The sequence below is a fragment of the Pristiophorus japonicus genome, chromosome 2, assembly GCF_044704955.1.
Source record: "Pristiophorus japonicus isolate sPriJap1 chromosome 2, sPriJap1.hap1, whole genome shotgun sequence".
NCBI lineage: Eukaryota > Metazoa > Chordata > Chondrichthyes > Pristiophoridae > Pristiophorus > Pristiophorus japonicus.
In genome coordinates this window covers 64,999,949-65,021,129 of record NC_091978.1, presented here as the reverse complement: position 1 = coordinate 65,021,129, position 21,181 = coordinate 64,999,949, and the positions used below count along the sequence as shown (strand labels likewise).

Below are 21,181 nucleotides of genomic sequence, written 5' to 3'. Positions count from 1 at the left end.
ATTTGAGCTGAATGCAAGGGAGTTGGCTTTCTGGCATTGATGTAATTTTAGAACAATTGAAATTTTTTTACTGCTAAGACAAACAGAAATCTGTAGCCAGATCTGCAATAATGAAAATAAATTACAATGGTAAAAATGAGAGCAATTATCCAAGGGACTAAGGGCCCAAGTTTCCCGAATAAAAAATAATGGCGCTCACTTACCTGGACGCCCGTTTTTATTTGGCCCCTCAGAGCTGAAAATAAAAAACCTAAGTTTTCTCCCACCATGCGCACCGTCTGGCGCCGGCGGTACCTGAGCTGATCAGGGCTTTCAGTGTGCACTGCAATCGCACAGCGCATCCACTCCAAAAAAAGCTAATTGTACATACGCAAAAATATATAAACTAACAAAAAAAACTCCGCATGCGCAGTACAAAATATAAAAAACACAGCACGTGTAGGGACTGTGTGGATCACCATTGAGAATCTATTGGTGGCAGAGCTGGATTTCCAGGTAGGAAATACAGCTTCGAACACAAGATGGCTGCAATGGATGGGCGCAGAGAAGGTGAAAGGGCCACAAATGGAAAAGGGGAAACTGTAAGGGCGAAGGGATTTATCACGGAAAAAACTGAGTCCCGAGTAGACTTAATTGAGAGTAGATGGGAACTTCTTGAAAACAAGGGGAGCTTCTAAAAAGAAAATCAAGCCCTCTGTACTCGCAAAAGTTTGGGACCAGATTGCAGTTGAGTTTAATGGAATATCCATCACCCCAAGAACCGGTGCGCAGCTGAAAAAGTGGCAGGACCTGGGACAAGCAGTGATTTTAAGTAATAAGTTCTTACATTTATTTGGGCTTTTAAATATATGTATATTTATGCACTGCAATAACATCTGTAAATGTGATCAGTGTGTGTGCATGTGCGTGCGTGTGCACGTGCGTTCAGAAGGACCCTCTCTTTAAAAAGTCTCATTTTCATCTTTGCAGAAGATGGTGTCACAGATCAACCGAGAACGGTCACAAACTGGAAGAGGTCTGCCAAGTAGGCTACAACTAACAGCCGTGGAGCAGAGGATAGCATTTATGATTAAATGTCAAAGGAGAAGACCAACAATCAATGCAGAAGCTGGTCCCAGTTTTCCAATCGAGGGTAAATCCTGCAAATGGCAGAGTCTGGGTTAGCTAAATGTTACGTGCTGCATGTGCTGCCTACGCTGCTCCTTCCTCAATGCTGCTAACCAAGCATCTATCTTTTGTTTCGCAGAGGTTGAGCATCTGGAGGAGACAGAAGGTGCACCTGAAGTTGGAGAGATTGTTCAGGAAACCACCACTGCAGGTATTCCAATTCAGGAGAATGTTGGGCAGCAAGAAGTCGTTGACGATGAAATGGTTACCCTGGATTTGGAGATGCTGAGTCCCTCGAGGATTCCAAGCCCTTTCATGAGTGAATTAGGCGACGGGACATTTCTAGGTGTGACATCTGAGGCTGCGGGTCCAAGTGTATCGCAGCAAGGCACACCTGCAGGACGTCAAAGGAGGGCGGACTATAGACCTGATGCAGAAACACAGGATTCGGAGAACACAGGATATCTTGTGGGGATGAGCAGGGAGAACATCCAGCAATCGCGATTGCTCCTGGAAACTGATACGTCCTTACTATACAGTATAAATGCACACGAGACCCATGCTTGAGAGGTCAGTCTGTGACCTGTACTTTATTCCTTAGCACTCAAGTGTAGGAAGTGGGTGGAGCTTCCCCTTTTATCTCTGAAGGTCCAGGTTAGGAGTGTCTCCCACACGTTCACCACCTAGTGGTCATTGTTCTCACAGTGTACAACTTAGGTCAGATTATACATGTGTTACAATGCTGGTTGAATACATGACATCACCTCCCCCCCAAAGTCTTATTGGGATCACAGGTTGAGTCTCTCTGGTGGTTTACGCTCTCTTGTAGAGCGCTTGAGTTGGGGCTCCGGTTGTTGGGCGCTGGCCTGAGTGTCTGCTGTTTGCGGTGCCTCAGGCCTGTCCGGACTGCCCACAGTGACTGGGCTCTCTTCCCTTTGGTTCCTGTGTTCGGTCACCTGTGGAGGAGTGAACTCTATATCGTGTTCTTCCTCTGCTTCTTCTATGGTGTTGCTGAACCTCCTTTTTGTTTGATCCACATGTTTGCGGCAGGTTTGTCCATTGGTAAGTTTAACTACCAGAATCCTATTTCTCTCTTTGGTAATCACAGTTCCTGCGAGCCATTTGGGCCCTGCAGCGTAGTTGAGGACAAAAACAGGGTCATTTACATCAATACATCGCACCCTCGCATTCCTGTCATGGTAGTCATATATTGTGACCGGCCCCTGCTCGCGACAATTTCTTTTATGGTGGGGTGTATAAGGGATAACCGGGTTTTGAGCGTCCTTTTCATTAGCAGCTCTGCGGGTGGAACCCCTGTGAGCGAGTGTGGTCGGGATCTGTAGGCCAACAAGAGGCGTGATAAGCGCCTTTGTAGAGAACCCCCTTGGATTCTGAGCATCCCGTTTGATTATCTGCACTGCTCGTTCTGCCTGGCCATTTGAGGCCGGCTTGAACGGTGCCGTTCTGACATGGTTAATTCCATTGCCTGCCATGAAGTCCTGGAATTCAGTGCTTGTGAAGCACGGGCCATTGTTGCTGACCAAGATGTCCGGTAGACCGTGGGCGGCGAACATTGCCCGTAGACTTTCTACCGTGGCAGAGGATGTGCTTGAATTTAAAATGTCACACTCGATCCATTTGGAGTAGGCGTCTACTACAACCAAAAACATTTTCCCCATGAAAGGACCTGCGTCGGCCACATGGATGCATGACCAAGGCTTGGCGGGCCAGGACCTGGGGCTAAGGGGGGCTTCCCTGGACGCATTGCCTAGTTGGGCACACGTGTTGCACCTGCAAACACAAAGTTCCAGATCTGCGTCTATCCCAGGCCACCAAACGTGTGACCTGGCAATTGCCTTCATCATGACAATGCCCGGGTGCTCATTGTGGAGTTCTCTGATGAACACCTCTCTGCCCATCTGGGACATGACTACGCGGTTTCCCCACAGTAGGCAATCGGCCTAAATTGAGAGTTCATCCCTGTGCCTGTGAAATGGTTGAAATTCCTCAGGGCATGCCCTGTACGTGGCTGCCCAGTCCCCATTCAGGACACATTTCTTGACTAGAGACAATAGCGGGTCTCTATTTGTCCAGACTTTAATCTGACGGGCTGTCACGGGTGCGCCTTCGCTTCCGAAAACTTCAACAGCCATGATCATCTCAGCAGCATGCTTGGTAGCCTCCTCAGTGGTGGCTAGTGGGAGCCTGCTGAGTGCATCGGCGCAGTTTTTGGTGCCCGGTCTGTGCCGAATTGTGTCGTCATAGGCAGCTAACGTGAATGCCCACCTCTGTATGCGGGCCGATGCGTTTGCATTTATGGCCTTGTTGTGAGCCAAAAGGGACGTTAGGGGTTTGTGATCTGTCTCCAGCTCAAATTTCCTGCCAAACAGGTACTAGTGCATTTTCTTTAACGCATATACACATGCGAGTGCCCACTTTTCTACCATCCCGTAGCCCCTTTCTGCCTGGGACAGACTCCTGGAGGCATAAGCTACCGGCTGTAACTGACTCTTGGCATTAACATGCTGCAACACACACCTGACACCATAGGACAACGCATCGCACGTTAACACAAGTTTCTTACATGGGTCATATAGCATTAACAGATTGTTGGAACATAACAAATTGCGTGCTCTATTAAAAGCCCTTTCCTGACTGTCCCCCCAGACCCATTCGCGACCTTTGCGTAGGAGCACGTGTAGCGGCTCTAGCAGCATGCTCAATTTGGGAAGAAAGTTACCAAAATAGTTCAGGAGCCCCAGGAATGAACGCAGCTCCGTCGTGTTACGGGGTCTGGGTGCTCTCTGGATCGCTTCAGTCTTGGACGCAGTAGGGCTGATCCCGTCTGCTGCTACCCTCATCCCCAGGAATTCTATCTCTGGAGCTAGGAAGACGCACTTCGCCTTTTTCAGTCGCAGCCCTACCCGGTCCAGTCTGTGTAGCACCTCCTCCAGGTTGTGGAGGTGTTCTTCAGTATTGTAACCCGTGATGAGGATGTCGTCCTGAAAAACCACGGTCCCTGGAATCGACTTGAGGCTTTCCATATTTCGTTGGAAGATCGCGGCGGCCGAGCGAATCCTGAATGGACATCTGTTGTACTCAAACAACCCCTTGTGTGTCGTGATGGGGGTCAGCTTCTTCGACTCACTCGCCAGCTCCTGGGTCATGTAAGCTGAGGTCAGGACCAATTTTGAAAAAAGTTTGCCACCGGATAGCGTCGCAAAGAGGTCCTCCGCTCTCGGTGGCAGGTACTGGTCTTGGAGTGACACCCGATTGATGGTGGCCTTGTAATCACCACATATCCTGATCGACCCATCTGCCTTGAGCACCGGCACAATCGGGCTTCGCCCAGTCACTGAATTCGACTGGCGAGATGATGCCTTCCCTCAGCAGGCGGTCCAATTCGCCTTCTATCTTTTCCCGCATCACGTACGGCACCGCTCTGGCCTTGTGGTGTACTGGCCTGGCGTCCGGGTTTATGTGAATCACTACCTTGGCACCCATGAAAGTGCCAATGCCGGGTTGAAATAATGAGTCAAATTTATCCAAGATCTGTGAGCATGATACTCGCTCCACAGAGGAAATTGCATTGACATCGCCCCATTTCCAGTTCATGACAGCAAGCCAACTCCTCCCCAGTAGTGCAGGACCGTCCCCCGGGACAACCCAGGTGGCAACCTGTTCTCCGAATCTTTGTGGGTCACGACTACCGTGTCGCTGCCTAGCACCGGAATGATCTCCTTTGTGTATGTCCGTAGCTGTGCGTCAATCGGCGATAATTTTGGCTTCCTGGCCTTGGACGCCCACAACTTTTTGAACTGTTTGATACTCATCAGGGACTGGCTGGCCCCCATGTCTAGCTCCATTGATACTGGGATGCCATTGAGGAGCACTTTCATCATTATCGGTGGCGTCCTGGTGTATGAACTGTATACGTGCTCCACATGAACTCGCTGAACTTCAGCTTCCAGCGATTTCCCCCAGCGTTCATTTCTGCAATTTCTGCAGGTATTTTGCTCATCTCTGCAAACTCCGGCTGAGTGTGTGCCTCCACGCCTCCAACATGAGCTGCTGTTGGAAACAAAAGGTCCCTTGCCAGTCGATCGTCCCTGACTGCCCCTGTGATTGTCCTTGAGTGCGCCATTAACAGGTGTTGATGGCCCCATTACTGGCCGCATTGTCACTTGCAATGGCGTGAATCGCCGTTCAACTTGCCATTGTCTCTGTCGAACTCTACCTCTGGGTTCGACTTCATGTTGGGGCATGCCCGATTGCCCTTGTCTGCTTGGAGAACTGTGTGCTGCTTTAACAATGTTGAATCTCTGTCCCAACCATTCCTTAACACAGTACCTCTCATCTGTTCTGCTAGTGGCCATGCTCGCGTGGTTTAAATCCCAGTTTCTTGTCGCCATTGATACATCCTTACTATACAGTATAAATGCACACGAGGCCCATGCTAGAGAGGTCAGTCTGTGACCTGTCCTTTATTCCTTAACACTCAAGTGCAGGAAGTGGGTGGAGCTTCCCCTTTTATCTCTGAAGGTCCAGGTTAGGAGTGTCTCCCACACGTTTACCACCTCGTGGTCATTGTTCTCAATGTACAACTTAGGTCAGATTATACATGTGTTACAATGCTGGTTGAATACATGACAGAAACCTTTGTTGGGAGGATTGTCATTACAGGCGGAAAGGCTTTCGGGACAGATGAACGAGGTAGTAGCAGCAATTGGGGCCTCACCTAGGCTGTCATTGATGCGAGGAACGCTTTCTACTCTGCACCAAAATCAAGGGTTTGATCCTGAGGATGGCTACGAAGAGGAACCCGGGTCTTCCACAATGACACATTTTGGCTCTGTCCCTGTTGTAACCCAACAGCAAGAAACGCTGCGTCGAAAAAGAAACAGATTACATCTGGGGTTAAGGGGGGGGCGGGGGCAAGGAAGCAGAAGTCTGCAACTATGGGCACACGCGCAGGGGCAGCGGCATCTACTAGGGCAGGATTGGCGCACAGCGCTAAGGAGGAGGATAGATGGCTTGTTTGTTTTTTTGGTTGGTTTAGTTGAGTTTGAAAGTTTGTCACGGTAATCATTAAAGTTTTTAACGTTATGAAGGTTTAAAGATAAGTCATGTTCAGCTAATTGCAACTGTGCTGTATAAATGTTGAATAAACATATTTATTTTGGACTTTTAACCTGACTCCTGCACTTCAATTTTTAATGCTGTGCTAATAAATATTACAGGATAAATGGACTCAACATGTAAAATTGCCTCAACCCTTGCAATCTATTAGTTTAAATGATGCAGGGGCAGGTTCCAGTACCATGGTGTTCATGGATCCTGCCTTGTTCTGGGTCACTGATACATGCAATGAAAGACCATGGTGCATGTGTCAGTGACCATGACACAGTCTGGATCCATGAACAACTTAGTACAGGAACATGCTAATTTATCCATACAAATATATTATCGTCTTTTATTATCCAGCGAAGCACTCCAACACTCCATTAAAAGATAAAAGATTTGTGGTGGGATTATTTAATATATATATCATGTAATGTCCACATAAGCACTCCACCACTCTATTAAAACATAAAAGATTTGTGGTGGGATTATTTTATTTATATATAATGTAATGTTCATTATTTATTAGAAATCACTGCTGCTTCCCTATGACCCTGGACTGTCTTCTGTGTGCAGACCTTTGGCCTGGGATAGCAGCAGGCTACGTGGGTGGAGGACCTTCGGCCGGGGACTAGCAGGGGCTGCAATCGACAGCGAGGGGAATCGGGAGAAGGCCGTACTGGGTGGCAAAAGACGACGACTTTGATTTGTCTGCTGTTTTTTTCAAACTTGGAGACTCAGGCTCGAGGGGCCGAATGGCCTATTCCTGCAACTATTTTCTGTGTTAAAAGGTTTCTCTGCACTTTTTGGATGATTTTGGGCAGTGAGAACATCGCTGGAAAAAAGTAAAGATTTTTTCTTTTTTTGCCAGTATTCATTTATCATCGCAGGAGCATCAACATTGATAAGTTTATATTTATTTTTATTTTTATACCTGCATATAGTTAGTATTTGCTTTTTAAAATTACCTAAAAGTTTAGTTATAAGAGACAGGGAGTTCCTTCAGCCAGGGATAGGAGCGTGCCGGTGCGCATTTCTCTAACTGCAGGTGAGGGTTTTTCCTACGGTGCTTCGAGGGTCTGTGCGCCGATATAAAAAATGTCATTCTTGTGGAAAGTTTGCCTTCTGCACAGAAATGGCGTGCAACCTTCTTTTACAGGTACACCAGCGGCAGAATGTATGGCGGCAAACATTCTGCTGCTGGTAGTAGACGCCGGTGCCCCAACATTGGGGAATCTTTGAACTGAGCTTCGGCACCAAAAAACTCACTGGGCGTCAAAAAACGGCGCCCAGTGTTGAGCAAAATTGCGGCCTACAGAACCAAAGGCAGACAGTCACATCCCGAGCTTGAAATTATAATTCTCAGTATTTATCTCCCAATTTGACTGGATGGTTTTAAACATTCTTTAGAAGTAAATTTATCATTTTTGTTGTGCTGGTCACCATATAAGACAGCAAACAGTAGAGATTTCTCTTAATGGACCACATTATAAGACTCTAACTTTATTTATTTATCTTTATGAGCTGAGTGTAGATTGCTACAAGCAACCAAATTACTTTGACTATCCTATAACAATGTTCGCCATGATGTTGAGATGGTGGCGCACGCGTACAACATTTGTTTCAAAAATGCTGTCCCCCACACTAAAATGTCAATGCACTGAATGAGATTAAAGACTTCTTTGCCTCTCTTATAAATGAGCACTTCGAAGTACAGAAGAGTAGTTCTGGTTGACTTACCTCCTATTTTACTTATGTTGAAGATAGCATCACACAACACTCTTGGTAGATAGCAAATTTACTACACGTAAAATCATCGGTGAAAACTCAAGTCCTATCATTCCTCTACTTTACAACAATGTACTGCAGCACATACTGCCACTAACTTACATTTTACCACCATTTGAAAAAGTGAGAAAATATTTGAGAGGTTGGTTTATTTTTTATTAAGAATAAAATTAGCAAAATTGAGAAGGATTTTAATTTTCAAAATAAATATCGAAATAATCAAAATACTACATGGCATCTAAATCTTTGCAAAAAGAACACTATGTGGCAAAACATGGTTTTGAAAGAATCAGTAGGCAAAGGCCCATAATATTTGTAAATAGATAGCCATATAAAGACACAACAATCTCTGAATACCGCAATCATCTCTTACTTCCAAAAGATGCACCCGAGTTAATCTAAAAAGGTCAACTCGCACTAACTCTGCACTTGCATTTTATGCAGATTCATTAAAGTAATGTAATGTAGCTGCAATAAAAAGATATTACCAGAAAAATAAAAAGGAAACAATCCTTCACTGGCGGCAGCCACATGTAACATTAAAAAATATATTCAGTAGCTTTTTGAAAAATGGTGATATAAAACAAGTTCTTTCAATAAAACCTATCCCATTTGCAACACAACCTTGAAACTACTATTGCAACAACTTGCTTTTATCACACACCTTTAAAACACATAAAAAAACAGCCCAAGACGCTTCACAAAAAGGAAAAATGGATGGCCAAGCCACAGGAGGAAATGACCAATGGTTGGTCAAATAGGTAGGTTTTTAGTAGGGCCTTAAATAAGGTGAGGGAGGTGAAGGAGTTTAAGGGGGGAATTTCTGAATATGGCACCCAAGCGTTTAAAGGCACAGCCACCAATGGTGAGGTGAAATGAGAGGGGATATACTGGAGGACAGGGTCAGAGCAACAGGGAGTTTAGAAGGGGTTGTAGCATTGAAAGAGATTACAGAGATAGGGAAGAACAAGGTTCTGGAGGGATTTAAATATAACACTAAGTCAGCTCCACTAAGAGGAAAGTGGTGCTGGGAATTTGAATCTTAAGTATAAAAGGTACAGATGAAATGGCAGATGGGCTTAGGTAGGAGCTGATGCAGGCAATGTCAGTGGGGTGGAAGTTGACAATCTTTGTGATGGAGAAGATATGGCGTTGAAAGCTCCACTCCGGGTTCAATATGATGCTGAAGTTGCAAACAGTCTGGTTCAGCAAGAGATGGTGGCCAGGGAGGGCAGTGTGTGGTTGAGTTGTGAGTGAGTATATGGAGTGTGTGGCAATGGCCAAAATGGCTTTGGTCTTCACAATATTTATCTGGAGAAAATTACAGCTCATCTATGACTTGTTATCAGTCAGGCAGTCTGAAACCCAGAAGCAGTGGAGGAGTTGAGAGAGGTAGTGAAGAGAGCGAGGTGGTGGAAAGTAGACCTGTGTGCCATCACAAATGGGGGGCGGAGTATGAGTTTTAAGAGGTGGTTATTTGGAAAGAAAACAAGCCAGGGGGCTATTGTTGTTCTGCAGGATAAAGTTCTGGGTGGTTTTTGTTACATATGTAAACTTGTATTTACTCTGTACAGCCACCAGAGGGCTCATCCCCTGGAGTCCCAAGGAATTCCATAATCCCTTGGGAGCACAGGTATTTAAGGAGGCCTCACGGGGTGGAGAGACACTCTGGAGACCCGCAATACAAGACTAAGGTTACATTTTACTTTGAGCTCACAGTGTTCAGTCTGACTCTTTCTCCATACATAACAGTTTTGACAGAGGCGAGAGAGGCCCACTGGACTTTAATGTGGTCCAGCCAGAACTGGTGATGGATGGCTGAGCCAGTTGTGTGCCAGATACACTCAATTTCTTACCCCTTGGACTTGAGAGCGAATATAGGGGCCATACCAGTGGGAATAACCAGGATGGACAATTGTGAAGGTTTTGCTGCAGACAAGGGCAACAAAGATAAAGGTGGGACGTGGCTGAGCACTTGAACAGCTGCAGAGGTGTGGAGAATGGAGAATGAAAAGCAAGGTAGTTGTGAGTTTGAGTGTGCTGTTGTAAGCAAGTTGGAAGATGTGGTTGCACTGCAATTAATTTAATTAGGGCTGATGCTTCACAAATAATAGTACCCTAGCTTAAAAAAATGATAATTATTTGCATAGAAGATAAAATTGGAACACTTTGATATGTAATTATATAAAATTGTTGGAGTTCTATTGTTTCCACTAACTCGTGTACACCAAACTTATTTCCATAGCAACCAGTATCCTCTACCCAATACACAGTATTGGAAATCTACTGTCAGTACTGCTGCTAACTGAATCTACAGAATTCCTACCACACAATGACAACATTCTCTGTAAGCTGCCTGCCATCACTGGTTTCCCTATGTACAGCTCTCAGAAATCTACTACAATAAGCACTTCGCCATTAAAATGTTTATACAGATCAGCAAATTTACAATTCTCTAAAAGTTGCCACTTAAATTCCCCTTTCCATTAATTTCCTGCTTTCTTTCAGTAAATACACAATCTGGAACTGCCAACCTATCTCTTCTGGAAAATTCGATTTGTTTTCTTCCCCAAAGCAGAGCAAGCAAGCAATGGCAGATCAAATACAGCAGCACACGGATTAAAAAGTGAAATCAAGGACAAACAAAAACTTAGAAAAAACATGTTTTTTGGATTAATCTTTCATCTGTATTGTATAATTAATAATCATGTGCAATATTTATTCAACCAACATTATATTGCTTGGATTTGGGAGGTCAAACCAGGCAAAAATCATAAATTTAGCCTCCATCCAAGGAAAACACTTCATAATCTATTTCATATTTCCTGTTGAAATATCATAATTAGCAGAATAACTGGTCATAATCATCACTTAAATGGAAGAGGAAAAAAGGAAAGAGTCTGATTATTGAGGAATTGCAATGTGTTAGCACATCACTATATCTTGACATCAAATACTCCAGAGGCATGAATTTTGAATGTTTCGATCAGCTGTCAAATCATCACACGATTACTCAAATTACTTAAACACAGATTTTCATCAATCTATGCACATAGGGATTTTATTTCTTTTAGTCGGTGACTGCGTCTCAAAGTCCAGCTGTGACGGATCGTACCTGGGACTTGAGTCACAAATTGTTGTCCAGTTTGTATTTCCATTCAGAAATGTTAGTAAGTAGTGACTCTTAATCCATAAGAACTTCTCACATTAAGCATACATCTTTTTAAAAACACAAATATAGCTCCATGCATTTCAAAAAAACATCTGTTCCATGCATCACAGAGCAAGCACAAGTGAAGCGGTCTGCAGAATCATCAATATGGAAAAACAGTAACCACTAGCAAAAATGACTGGAAATCCATGCATATTGGGGCTGTACCAATCAGTTAGAATTTTAGTCAACAGAAACTCAAATCTTTCAAAGAGATATATATCAATAGAAGCACAATGATATTGCACCCGATTTCATAGGGTCTGGAGGGGAATTGTGCTGTTCACTGGCTATTCCAATGTGTTCAGCTCCCTTCATAACTCCTTAGATAATGAAGCAGCCCATGCCCATCTATAACAGGACCTAGATAACATCCAAGCTTGGGCTGATAGCTAGTATACAACAGTGACTTCATTGGCTGTAAAGCGCTTTGATACGTCCGGTGTTCGTGCAAGGCGCAATATGAATGAAAGTCTTTCTTTCTTTCATATAAGTGCCGGATAATGACCATCTTGAACAAGATAAAACCTAGCCATCTCCCTTGACCTTCCAACAGCATCACCATCACAACTCTCCCACCATCAACATCTTGGGCGTCACCATTGACCAGAAGCTGAGCTAGTTCATCCATATCAACACCTGGCTACGAGAAAGTTTAGGCTCTGTACTTTTTGATGAATGGTTCATCTTCTGACGAAACAAAGCCTCTCCACCATTTGTAAAGCTCAGATCAGAAGTGTGATAAAAAAAACTCACCGCTCACATGGATAGAGGAACTTGCAACAACATTCAAAAAGCTCAGCACAGTAGTTGCACACTGCCACTGGACTCAATATCTATTCCCTCCATCACTGAGGCACTGTGGCTGCAGTAGGCATAATCTACAGGATGCAGTGCAGTAACACATGAAGGTCAACGCCACCCTCCCCTGCGACCTCTACCATGGATAAAACTAAGAACAGTAATGTAGTTCGAACACCTTCAAATGCCCCTCTAAACCACACACCATCCTGACTTGGACATATATCACCATTTCTTCATTGTTACTTGATCAATATCCTGGAATTCCCTACTAAACACCATTGTGGGAGCACCACCATCACAAGGATTGCAGCAGTTCAAGACGACGACTGACACCACCTTCACAGGGCAACTAGAGATGGGTAATAAATATAGCCTTGGTGTTGTTACCCAGATCCTGAGAACAAATATAAGATAATGACTTCCTGGCCAGGTTAGAAGACTGACAACTTTTATTCTACATTTACAGGACAAGACGTATTTTTAGTCTTAAAGTCGACCACATGAGCCAACACTTCAACAAAGAAACTTAATATGAACAAACAGAAGTTTATCCAACACAATATTAACATCTACGTAGAAATTGCATTACTGGCACATTTAATTAAGAAATTTTACTTTTAGGGTGAAATAGTATCCAAATATTTTCCCAAATATTTCAATCAATAAAGTATCTGATTCAGAAATAACTGGTTAGTACAGCCTTACAAGAGACAGATATACCAGTATTAAACATAGCAACATTACCAAGACACACAAATGGTATGAATCTTCACGTGGGAAATTTAATGTATCAATTATATTGTAAGAATTTGTAAATTACACAGACTACTGTAAATTCATTTCTGATTTTTCCCAAAAAGAAACAGACAAGATAAACATGGATTAATTCCACTAATAGGCAATCCAGGATACGAAACAAGTTGCCCTAGACACAACGCAAGAGATTAGAACAAACTTTTTTGCATAGACTTCTCGGAATGTGGAATACATTACCACAGTGATCGGTGTTAAATAATTACAACATCTGGAAAATGACTGGATAATTACTTTAATAATACAACGGCTATGGGGAAAGCAGGCAATGGGATTAGTTTGGGGAAAAAGTAGAAAAATGGACTGTGTAAAAATCTCCCACATTATAGGTGCTTAAGTTCAGTTCAAGCAAGGCAGCCTAAATGGAAATTCAGGCAAGGCAGCCTAAATGGAAATTCTTTTGTACTATAATTTCTATGTTATTCCCACCAACAGGATGCAGCAACAAACCAAGTAATTAATCGATGTTTCTCACGATCTAACTTGAAAACTGGGTCAACAAAATGTTAATTGTAAAGTAGCATTTTTCAGATTAATAAAGGGACATCATTATACCCGTAAAAAGAAAATGCACCTTACATTTTGTTTTATTTTATGGAAATTTCCCACCAGATATGGGCCTGGAAAACATTTTTTAAATCTCACTAATCAGATATTTGTGCATGTTTTAATATCCTTTAACATAGGGAAACAACATGTTCACTGGTTGATCATTGGAAAAGTAGCAATCATGAAATAAATGAAGGGAGTTGTATGCAAAGTTTTCAGATTGCACGGAAAAAGGTAGGCACACAGTTTAGAGATTGGTACATACAACAGGGAACAGTGAGTATTCTAACTGATGCATGAGCGCTGATGATCTGGTAGCTTACTGACAACAATGTTACCAAAAAAGTAATAGTCATAAAAGTGAAAATCAGTTTCTCCACTGTGCTTGCTGTTTATGTAATAGACTTAGTGCTTTGGTTTTAAACATTTTTGAAAAATGTAATGGTAATTACTACAATTCACAGAGTGCATTATAACTCAAATTATACCATGCTCGTTGCTTCTCTCTGGACACAATTGGCCAGAATTGTGCAAACTACCGTACTGGGGATTAAGTTCACATTGCTGTTTTGAGCTCCAAAAGTTTTCATTTAAACTGGAAAGTCAAGAAACCACTATATTTAGCTATATGACTGTATCAAAAATATATTGTCAAATTCACGAGTTGCTTAAGTTTGTGATTCTCCAGTTACCTACAGCAGAGCACATTATCCATCTGGATACAAGTTTCATGGTAATAGTTCAAAAAGGAGAAGTAGCTCAAGTCAACAGTATCACAGTAATAAGACACTGGGTCAAAAATTGTGGTCGGAGGCTTCCCGCAAGCGGTGCCTCCAACCAAAATGTTTTTAACAGAAGTCCCTTTTGCTGTATGTAAATGAGATTGGCAATGCAAGGACCTGAAAGACTGGATCTGTTACAGCATTTGTGTTGCATAAAAGTTTAATGAAAGTATCAGGAGGTAGCATGTGTTGCCAGACAAGTTGAAACTTGTTCTTTGCCTGTCAGCTTGTGTGGATAGGACCCGACTGATTTAGGACATTCTGTAAAATATCACCACTCTACTTGGCTTTTGACAACCCAAGATTCAGGAATAATTTTAGAAATCATTTTAACTTGCAAATGTCTTTCCCTAACAGAAGGACACTGCTTATCCAGAAGATGTGGTCTTTACTGCTTTATTTCTTGGCTTTGCTGTTTAGTTAAAAGCTGTTTAAATCTGTCAATTCTGATTGGTGGTGGAGAAAATCAAATGTTTCTTCGACATGTTTACCTGTAATGGGCATGAGTTTATTGGGAACAATTAGGATTTTGTAGCTGGTGTTTGGAATCTGCTTATTCTGCATAAACTAACGTCGATCTGTGATTGGGTGTGTCAACTGTACCACTTTTGGGTGCGGGGGGAGTGTTCCCGGTGTTGGATGGGTCCGGAGCCCGGGGGGAGGGGGGGGGCACGGTCTTGGGATGGGGGGGTGGGCTGTTTGGGGCTATGATGGGTAGATAATTCTTCAATAGGGAAGTTGATGGCTTGTGGGGTTCACTGACGCGGAGAGTTGTTGATGCCAGTTCATTGGATGTGTTCGGGAGGGAGCTGGATGTGGATGGGGGAGCGGTCGGGGGGACTGGGGTGGGTGATCAGCCATGATCTTGTTGAATGGCGGTGCAGGCTCGAAGGGCCGAATGGCCTACTCCTGCACCTATTTTCTATGTTTCTATGTACCGGAGGAACGAACACTTGCACTCCGAGGCCTAGATGTGCAAAGGGCCACGTATTCCAGGAGCGTATGTGCATCCTGGGATCATGTGGGCCTGGAACACAAATCACAATGTTGTATTCTCATTCACAGTAATGGGTGCTCCGAGCTCCAATTACTATCAATGAGAATATCCCTAAAATTAAAAAAACATTAAAAAAAAACATCACTTTTTTAAAATTAATAGAAATTGAAATAAATTAAATGTTTGAGAAAAATGTATTATTGTGAAATTTAAAAAAATGTTTTTAATAGTGCTATCTTCATAGACAGGGTTTTTAATATTAAAATAGGCGATACCATTTATTTTTTCTATTAATACCCTTACACTGGTAGAAGCAGATCTCCGCCCGCGAAGGCCCTTCTCCCGGAGATACGTGCGATCTGTCAAAAGACATTTTGAAAGATCGCAAGTGCTGGGTTCAAGCGCATGCACTTCGTGCGCCTAAAGCCAGAACTTGCGGGGCCTCTTCGGACGCGTGAGCACATCATACACACCCGGAGAGGCCGCAATTTCAGGGCTGTTCAAAACACCTACTGGGCAAACCGATACATAGTAAAGACATTCTTTTCCAATTTCCAGTATATATTTTTTTTACATCATCTCGAAAGAAAAATCAGAAATGAATTAATCAGAAGTTGCAACGTACATTTGAAAATAATTTGCTTTAAATTTTCAAGGTGCCGAAACACCTTATTACATACCACTTTGTGTCAAAAATTATAAAATTAGCAGCAATAGCAGCAAGCCACCAGTCTATGTTAAGATGAACTATTGGTACTTTAGTCATCAAATACCACAATGCGAGACAGAGACACACCAATACAGAGGGAGAGAATGGTTGATGATTCTTACTGGTGCCTCAAAAGGCCGAGCGCAAGATAACAGCTGAGGTCTGTAGAGCTCCCAGGCCTTTACAGGGTCGGGGTAACACTCATGAGGAACGTGGACAACTGCCTCCCCCACAAACCCATACTCTACATGCTGGACACTCTGCCAAAAGGGTAAATAAATGGTGGAGGAAGAGGAACAGAGCAAAAGAAAAAAAATAAGTGAAAACAATTAATGTTCAAATCATATATAACAATAATGGTATTAACATCTAGATCAAATGAAATGTGCAAATGGATTAACAATGAAACAAATTTTAAAAGCTCTACAAAGCCAAATGAAGCATTGAATAATTATTGTAGTATTTTGCACTAAAACAAAATATAACAAATTTTTACCTTATTTAGTAGATTATGCAAGTAATTCTGTGATAACACATTTTAAAAATTACTACACTAGTACAACAGTACGAAACAATGGCAGTAAAAATATTTACTAAAATCCACATGCTTACATTGAAGGATGCAATATTTCAAAATATGCAATTTCAAATTACATTTTTCTTTATGAATATATCATTTAGGATACAGAGATGTGTCCTTTGACCAATCTCCATTACACCTCAATTCATTCAGATAATGAATTCACTCATTCATTAACCTCCCTATAATAAAGCATTTCCAATGCTAAAAACTGGTGGGGGAATCAAACTACTGGCCACTAAACATTTAATACCAAAGCAGGCTTTTTATTGGCCTGTGACATCGTAGCTTGACTGTAAACATTCTGCTTTAGTCTCCTTTGAGCAATCAAACGTGCACAAGACTGAGAATTTTCTTGCCAATTTAAAAAAAAATAACCAGCTGTAATATTGCAGGTCCAATGTCAGATTCAATATACCTTCAGATCCCACATAATTAAATCATTTACCTTATGTCATACGCTGTATGTCATCAGAAAGACAATAGCGCAATGGTAAGAAAGAGGAAAATTCACTGCACTATACCCCTCAGTTTATTTAAGACTGTAATCCAATTTCAGAGTTCAGATGCTAAAAATAAACTGCTCAAGCTTTGCTCTTGCAGTACATGACATCCAAATCGCTCAACTGGATTACTGCCTTCCAATTCACTTAGGAGGTATCTGTTAACTAATTAAAGAAAATTGAAAGCAGTGCAGTGATGGTCATCCACACTGTATTTAACATTAAAACGGTATCACAAAAGTACGATCTGAAAAAGTCAGTGTTTTGATGGGTATATTATGAAGTTTCATTTTCACTTTTCTGGATTCACCGTAGATCCTGAAAAAATAATTCTCCATTTCAGCGAATGACTCCTGCATGCAATCTCTGCATTTGAAAAACCAAAGGTAGTAATCGCACAGTGTTAAATTACATGAAGATCCTAAACTGGAATACTTCACTCGCAAGAAGTGAAAGAGATATGCTGTTATGGTTCATGTTCTGGGAAAACAAAATCCTGAAAACAAGACAGTTCTTCCCGGAACAATTTCAAAACATATTTTTAATATTTTACAAAAATCTTGACTCTGGATATCATATTTCTTGAAAACGCCAAGTATATAATTGCTGTTATTCGATACTAATACATAAGCAATGACCAAATCAGGAAAATGACAGCGCCATTTTCTGAAAGGATGAATTATGATTGCTGTAGCACTGAACAGCTCACCAGTTGCACTATGTTAAACTTGTACATTTTAAAGATATTTGATTCGTGAATATTTCTCTCGTGGCCTCGCTATTCCTAACGTATCAATTACAGATCAGGCCATCTCTGACCATATCCTTGTATCGCTCTCCACCCACATCCCCCTTCCCAATCCCCCCTGGAAAAAACTCTCTTACAATTGTACTAATCAACTCAAACTGTCCAACGTTTGGTGCTCCTTTCGCCATGACGTTTCTGTCGCCACCGATCTGCTCATCCACACCCTCACTTTTGATGCCCAAGTCCCTATTAAAACCATTACTCTCTCACACCCTGGCTGTTCCCCCGGGTACAGCCCTCATCTTCGTTCCCTCAAGTCCAAGGGGCACAGACTTGAACAGATGTGGCGGACAACTGGTTTAGCCATTCACCACCAAATCTGGCTCGACCACATAAAGCATCGGGTCCTACTCTGGTCTACAAAAACTGCTGACTATTCCAGGATCATTCTAGAATGTTAACCGTCTCTTTAAACCCCTTTCCCCTGTTTCCTCCACCACCTCCTTCTTCTTCTTCGGCGGTCCCTCGTATCGAGTTTGACTTGCTTCCACAAGAAAAAGGGATGAGTTCACAGGTGTTTCAATGAAGGATCTAATATTCCAGGTCCCGAACTACAGATGGAAGGGTGGAAGATGCCTGTGCATGAATTTTTTTATCGTGTGGTGACCGTTGCACACCAGCCACCACACGGACTTGACAGAGCTAGGTCTTGGTCCAGTGGGAAGGATTAACCAAGATGACTGGAGACCAGCACTGCTGCAAGGACCGAGTGCGCGCACACATATCGCAGTGTGGGCTGGCCTATGCTGCCCTTGGGCCCTCACCTCTTCGGGGCTCGAACTCACCCCTCTCCTGGGCCCCGATCACGTCGCTCTACAATCTCTCGCTGCTCCTTCACCCCGACCTCACCGCTCCTGCTGTACCTGCCCACGCACCAATGAACGACCTGGATTTTGGCAGGTGGGAGCCTCAGATAATGTTTGCCCCTGTGGGCTAGGGGAAGGAAGGGCACTCGCAGAGGCAGCTGATAGGATGGTCTAAATCTTTGAGACAAAGAAGTCCATGAGCTTCTCACACTTGTTGTTGGAGGTGAGTGTGGTGGAGAGACATGGGCAGTGTGGTGACCCCGACTTGCAAGAGACCATCACTGGCAGATCAGGGCCATAAAAGGAGCGGTGTGCGGCAGCCCTGGAGCAGCATGTCGGCCCCGACCTGAGAGAGACCATCAGCGGCAGGTCGGGACCATAAAAGGAGCAGCGTGGTGGCATTGCACTGCAAGGTCCAATCCAGTTGCCCTCTTCACAGCCGTCACTCTCCCGGACCAGCACGTGCTGTACCTTGCAGTGCAATGCCACCACGCTGCTCCAGGGCCGCCGCACACCACTCCTTTTATGGCCCTGATCTGCCAGTGATGGTCTCTTGCAAGTCGGGGCCACCACGCTGCCCATGTCTCCACCACACTCACCTCCAACAAGTGTGAGAAGCTCATGGACTTCTTTGTCTCAAAGATTGAGACCATCCTATCAGCTGCCTCTGCGAGTGCCCTTCCTTCCCCTAGCCCACAGGGGCAAACATTATCTGAGGCTCCCACCTGCCTTAGCCCTAAACTCACATCTTTCTCCAGTTTCTTTCTGATCTCCCCTCTTGACCTCTCCACGCTCATCTTGTCCATGAGACCCACTTCCTGCTCCCTTGACCCTATTTTTAGGTGTTGGTTGAAGGATAAATGTTGCCCATGATATCTTCTTCAAAAAGTGCGATGGGATCTTTGTGATCCATCTGAAAGGCAGGTGGGCCTGGTTTTAATTACTCATCTAAAAGACAAAACCTGTCACAGTTCAGCACCCCCTTGGACCTGCAGTGAAGTGGCGGTCTAGATTCTGTGATCAATTCTCTGGAATGGGGCGTGAACCCATGACATTCTGACTCAGAGATGTGAGTGCTACCACTGAGCCAAGCTGACACCAATTCTGTATGCTAATTCAGTTCCTTTCACCATCAGCCTCAGCAACTTCTCCAATCTTGTTTCTTGCCCCAGACCTCACCAAAATATCATGAATGAACAAACAAATCAAGTAAACAGGCGAATAAGCTACAGAATTATATTTGCAGAGGGGTAGAATATAAGTTAAATACAGATTGCATTGATGCTGTACGAGGTCGTGATCAGACCCAATCTACAGTTGTTGTCGCCTAATCCTGGAAAGGATATTACTTTATGAGGACACAGAGGCAAAAAAAGATGATTTCAGCTATCAGGAATTCAAGTTTTGAGAGAAGGTTAAGGAAGTTGGGTTTATGTACTTTGGAAAACGGGAGACTGAGATAATCTAATTGCAGCAGTCAAGGCTAGGAAAGTAATCAAATCAATCAAAGCAAATTGTTCACTGTATCAAATGAATCAAATACCAAGGGACAGTTAATAATGAGTAAACTCGAAGAAAGGAAGGAAACCAGGTATTTTTTTTTAACCAAAGGGTTACAGATGTATGCAATATAGGATTGCCAATCCTTCCAGATTGCCTGCGAGTCTCCCAGAATGGGGCATGTATCTCCCAAGCACTGCTGTTGACTTTACTGTGGATAGACAGTGATTGTTTCCACTAGTGGGCAAATAGGGAACAAGAGGCCTGAGACTGAGGATTCTCACTGAAAGAATCAAGAGGGAAGGGAGAAGGATTGAACCATGGGCTGCTTCACCACACGTGGCTATTGAGGTAGAGACTAGAATATCATTTAAAAGGGAATGGAATAAATATTTGAAAAGGAGGAATAAAAAAGAATCTGCGGGGAATGGAGTTACAGAAGAGAGTGCCAGGACCTTCGCCTGTGCTGTAATTCTATGTAAACTCTCTTTTATTGAGTCTGGTCCCAAGGGAGTGGTTTAGAAATGTTGTTACTGAGCTGAGTTCAGGACGACTTGCACGGTGAAAAGTGCTTCAAACACCAAGCTTGCTAAAATAATTAAAACAGCGAGACACTTTTATCCCCCTCACATTTCTCCTTTTTCCTCCCCTCCTAAAGTCAATTACTCCTTGCCATGGTCATCAGTTGCCCTTTGGCACATTGCCTAATTGGTCATTATTGCTATTTGAGCCTGGATAATGTCACCACATGATTTGACCATCGGAGACATCTCAGCCAGGACTAATCCTGTCCGCACACACGCATTCTTCCAGTGGTGGTCACTCGATACCGATTATAGGGCCCAATTTTGGCCATGACTTGCATCAATTTTTTTTGGAGTAAGTTGTTTTTTTTGGCATAAGTTAACAAATGCCATTTTCCCCCCAAAATTTGCTCCAGAGTAAGTCAGTTAGATACGATTTTTTTTTTAAAAAAGGTCAGTAATTATTTTCCAAAAGGGGACGTTCCCAGACACTTACGCCAGTTTTGGCCATTTATGCCACTTTGACCAACAAAAACTTACTCTAAATCGACTTAGGTCAGCGTATGTGGCCAGCTCTGA

General features: G+C 43.2%; 1 protein-coding gene across 6 annotated transcripts in view; it reads right to left on the bottom strand.

Moving 5' to 3' along the window:
• The window catches only part of LOC139239069 (WD repeat-containing protein 7), a 1,036,818-nt gene that overhangs the window by 871,172 nt on the left and 144,465 nt on the right, over positions 1–21,181 (bottom strand). For 4 of the 6 annotated variants that reach the window (XM_070867593.1, XM_070867585.1, XM_070867609.1 and 1 more), the window contains exon 11: positions 16,004–16,141. The exons of the other annotated variants lie outside the window; for them this stretch is intronic. In XM_070867593.1, the coding sequence (XP_070723694.1) occupies positions 16,004–16,141 (138 nt within the window). The remainder of the gene's footprint in view (positions 1–16,003; positions 16,142–21,181) is intronic. 6 annotated transcript variants of the gene reach the window in all.